At 35.1% G+C, this 4,884-nt stretch overlaps 1 protein-coding gene across 1 annotated transcript in view; it reads left to right on the top strand.

Moving 5' to 3' along the window:
• Positions 1-1,600: 1,600 nt before the first annotated feature.
• Positions 1,601-4,884, top strand: part of LOTGIDRAFT_160461 (hypothetical protein) — a gene marked incomplete at both ends in the record, with an annotated part of 18,483 nt that continues 15,199 nt past the window's right edge. Inside the window, one exon of the mRNA XM_009055597.1 lies at positions 1,601-1,690. Within this exon, the coding sequence (XP_009053845.1) occupies positions 1,601-1,690 (90 nt within the window). The remainder of the gene's footprint in view (positions 1,691-4,884) is intronic.

The following is a 4,884-nucleotide window of genomic DNA, read 5'->3' as shown; positions in this document are numbered from 1 at the left end:
CTTATACATTTTGGGACAAAATCACGTCTACAACTTTCTAATTTCATGTGCAGGGTATTCATGAAGATCCGGACATACAAAAAGAGTTTTAATGCCCATTATGGTTTATAGAATTTTGTTCCTTATTTATTTTTCTTATAAATTAAGTTAGAAAGGTTTTTGGACTTCCTTGATGATATGATTATTATCAAAAATGTTTGTGAAAATTGAAAATTTGCTATGTTGATAATAAAACGTGGATTTTCTAAACCACTGCATTCTACTACCACTAAAGACCATACTTACTCTTTTCGAAACACCTGACACCAATTTTCTCATGCTTTGGGCGAGATTTTCTATTACTGGAATTATTTTGCTTGTACGGATTTTAACTACTAACACTTAAGTTTGTTTAGAATTTTAACCACATAAAAAGTCGACAATTCTATTACTAGTATAAGGATAACAATTTTCTTCCATTCTAGTTTTTTAGCCATATATTTTAGATATTACAGGAATCCTGAGGGATTCAAATAACGGCCGGAAATACAGCAATATTACTCAAAGTATCCGTTATTCAGGAAATATCAGGAACAAGATATTTCGCAATGACAAATTATGTTTCTAGTCTCTTAATGTGCATCGGGGGCAGTAAATGCTTCTAATTGCACCATTCTGGTTCAGACATCTTTGTTTTCTGTAATTCCCGAAAAACTAAAAGAACCCGTGTACATCTAAATCAGAAATGTCTGATAAAGGACCTTCTTATGCTCTTACAATCTGAAGTTATCAGTTATGATTCATGAGGGTTTAAGTCCTGGTTTAAGATAAGAATAATCTTTATTGGTTATATCATAAAATCAACAAATGTAATTTCTTCACCATCGATTGACGTATTTGATTTAATCTAGTTGGGTCACTTGACATCATACCATCTGACCTAGTCCTTATCACAACCAGATTTATAACGTCCTTTACGTCAATTTTGAATACAATAGAATGCATTTCTGTGACATTTTTAGCCATTAAGGCATTAAGGCTGCTTTCAAACGTTAAGCTTTGTCTTCATTAGACCAATTAGGTGCAAAAAAGCAGGACGTAAAACTCCATCCATTTCATTTTCAAACTTTAAGCACTACATAACGTAAACGTTTTGTTTTCATCTTGTGAATGTATGGCTTGCTAAGTTCTTCGTGGTGTCAACTAGAAAGTAGAATCCCATAACATACAATGCGCCATGGAAATAATAAACTTATTAGATGTTACCAAAAAGAATTTAAACCCAAAAAGGGTCTGTGTAACATTTGCCTCAAAGCAATAACACTTTGCATGTGTTAATTCAGGTCCATATTGTTCAGAATTGTTTCCAACTTATTCGGAACTTGCTTTGCCTTTTCACATGATCACAGAAAGGCTAGGGATTATAGTTAACATACCTACACCTGCATTACCGTTAGTAATTCTGATAATTTGTATAAAAACGTTAAATTCCCAAACTACCAAAATAAAAACTTACAAACACATACTAATGCTAGTAAAATCAAAGGTCAATTAGTAACGTTTATTTTTAATTAATTGAATAACAAAGTTTTAATTGGATTCTAACGATGACTGATGCAACATGGCGGCCCTGTTCAAACATAACGTCTTGTCAAGATTACATAGAGACACGACATCGATCAATGTTCTAGTCTCTTTAATGTCATTGAAGGTTAATCTCTAATTGATACAGCCTGTTAACCAAAACGCCTAAATTTTGCCTGTAGGGACGGATGACTTTTGTAGTGTCTATCGGTAGGCCATTATGAATCAAAGTCTGAAGTTTCACATATTGAATGTTTTTTCTTCTATACGTTGTACTATGATCGCTTCGGATATTACGTGCATATCAGTTATCATGTTCTACCGTGAAATTCGAATTTAAAAATCTTCTCTGATACAGTCTACGCATTTCGTCATTAGGCCCAAAATAATTCAACTGATTTTGCCAATCTCTTGAGGTTACAGACCGTTTTTGCGACAGGTAAAATCTTATAGCAACTGGCTTTTCCATTCTTAGCAATTGATCGACATCCGGGACAATCCGACTACTAGCTGTATTTAGACGACCTTCGGGTGCCATTGTTCTAATTTCTAGCATTGTTGTCACCTAAGCTTTCGAACTTTAGAAAAATACAGTTGATCGTAGTTGCTAGTAGCCGGTCAGTATTTCGATTTGAGCGTTTCGTTCGCATGGGCTGCGTCGGATCTTATTAAATGCTTTGAATCGCCAGTCGATCTGAAAAAACTGAAGTTTAACTTTCTCTGCATCTGATTGGGCTAACGAAGACGGGCAACGCCATGCATTGAGCAATAACGGAGATTTCTTCCAGGACATCGGCTTTGGCTTTTTCGATTTCAAGCCGTTAAGGGATCTTAAGAGTGCACAGCCTGTAGTCCCACCGACTAGACGGGTTAAATAACTAGATCTGAGCCCACCCTGACAGCACTAAATAGGCCTACAATATGCAGAGGTGGAACTTTGACTTTGAAATCTTCTGAATTGGTCCCTCAAATGTCAAACTCAAAGAATCCAATTCTCATTTTGATCTAAACTATAAGTCTACCTTTAAATATATCTAACTCTATTGAGAATTCTCACACAATGGTTTAGCAGCCTCACGGCTAACCGGAAATAATATAACAATTGTAAATAATATTGTTACGGCTGCATTTAGAAACCACACGAACATTGTCAAAGTGACATTTAACTCTGTAATTATAAAACAATATACACGTCTCGACTGTCGTCTGTCACTCACTAGACTCTCATCTTTTTGATGTTTCATTATTAAGACATGCATCTTATGATAATTTTATCATATATAGAACAGGACACTCCTTTTACTATAAAAATAAGCTTATTTAGGCTTGTCGCCTTGCCGCACTAATTCCATACAAAATGGGGGGCTTTAATGTATAATATCCATAAGCGACATTTTTGGGAAGCTATCACCCTTCAATTACGGAGCACCATTTGTATGTTATACTACTCCTGGGTTTTATTGTACACAACGTTTCATTAATTAACATTGTTATCATCAGTTAGATTTTATGGTATACTACTCCTGAGATGTATTGTACACAGCGATTCAACAATTTACATTGTCATCATTAGTATACTATAAAATTGTGTTGTCCATTTTGATGCATAACCATAGCAGTAGCGTTTCTACGTGGGAAGGCTGGACCTAGGGACCAGGGGTGACAGTCCCCCCCCCCCCACCACCCAGAAAAGAGGATTATCCACCTTTGACAAACCCCACCCCCCAATCATTTTACATACCCCCATTTGGAACATTTTGTGGCCCGTCCTCGCCTAAAAGCGCAATTGAGCTATAACTATCTGTATAATTTTCAACAATGAAATTCAGACGTCCGGTTCTTATGCAATTACATAAAAAAAAGATTCTGGCGGAAGTACCGACATTCAAGTTCCCAGGACGAAATTGACATTCACTCACGGGTATATAAACTATATACTGACGTCATTGTGGAAATAATGATCACGATTGTCGGCTCTTTTTATCAATAGGTGTGATAAGCATGTTTGCATTCTGAATGTGATAGGTATAAATAGCTAGAAATTGGGTTATTTCAGTTGGTAGATCATTTATTTTGGAGTACTGAGGGATTAAGTTTTGTATGGTCATGTATATTGTTGGTACCCATACTCGTTTTTGTCCCTTTAAAACATTATTGTACCCCAACGATATGATTTTTTACGTTTTTGCCCGAAAATATGTGTCAGAATGCACCCAATCAATTTTATTGTTCAAAAATTTACCAAAGGGAGAACCATCTCCATTTCCCGACTAACCATTTCTACAGAGCTACTGCATTTTGAATCCAAAACTCGACCGATGTTCCCCAATTCATTCTACCCCCAAATTGTATCCACAGTCTTTGGAGGCTGCCGACGACACTGATTGAGATGTGATTTTTTTTTTTGCAAAATAACCTTGGTTTGTCGTGTACTGTCATGTCATTGTGTAATCTTATCACTAAATAAATAAATAGGCTACAATATATTTATTATTCCGTGCAAATTTATAAGACTAAAGCAGATCTACATATATATGGGGTTAAAAGTTTGAATGAATAACGTCTTAATAGTTGAGCTTTATAGACTGAAAAGTAGGTTACATCCGGGGTTTAACGCTTAGATGAAGGCTTCATCTGGCATTAACAGTTAACTGATCATCTTTGTTTCAATCAAATCAGTATCTAGATTAGAACAACATTATTATCTAATCAATGTAACTCTATTATCATGATCACTTATAGCTGAAAGTGTTATAATTCACCAATATCAGATACTCCACGAGATACGCAGTTCCCATCTGTAAGAGTGTCTCCAGAAACGTGGATTTTCATTCTTGTTTCAGGTGGCAATTGTTTAAAGTGTATTGTATAGATTGATAGCGGTTTGACAATAGAAAGGCACAAAATATGCTTTTGGGGTATCATAAAAGTATCTTTGAAGATAGGCTGCATCAAAGATATCCAAGAAGAAGTATGTAAAGAAAAAGTTTTGATATAATATTCTTAGTTACTGATAGAACAGTTTATAATATACATTTCTCAAAAAAAGATGAGTTCAATACTATAGTTTAAGATAGAGTTGACAGAAAAAAGAGTGGAAATAGAAAAAGGTTACCGGTATAGTAAAGATGATAGACATGTGGGAAACAGTTTGGCTTTGTATCCCAATCTTACCCCCACTTGAGTTCTAAAGAATTTTAAAAAATAAGCTTAACATACGTTTTTGCATCAAAAAATGCGCCAGAATGCACAAATTCTGATGATAGAACAGTTGGACGACACCGTCTTTTAGTTCAAATGATTTTAGTTAGTATATCTTTT

This window comes from Lottia gigantea (assembly GCF_000327385.1).
Source record: "Lottia gigantea unplaced genomic scaffold LOTGIsca_25, whole genome shotgun sequence".
In the NCBI taxonomy this organism is placed as follows: Eukaryota; Metazoa; Mollusca; class Gastropoda; family Lottiidae; genus Lottia; species Lottia gigantea.
Note: the sequence above shows the minus strand (reverse complement) of the source record. Positions and strands in the feature narration are given on the sequence as shown.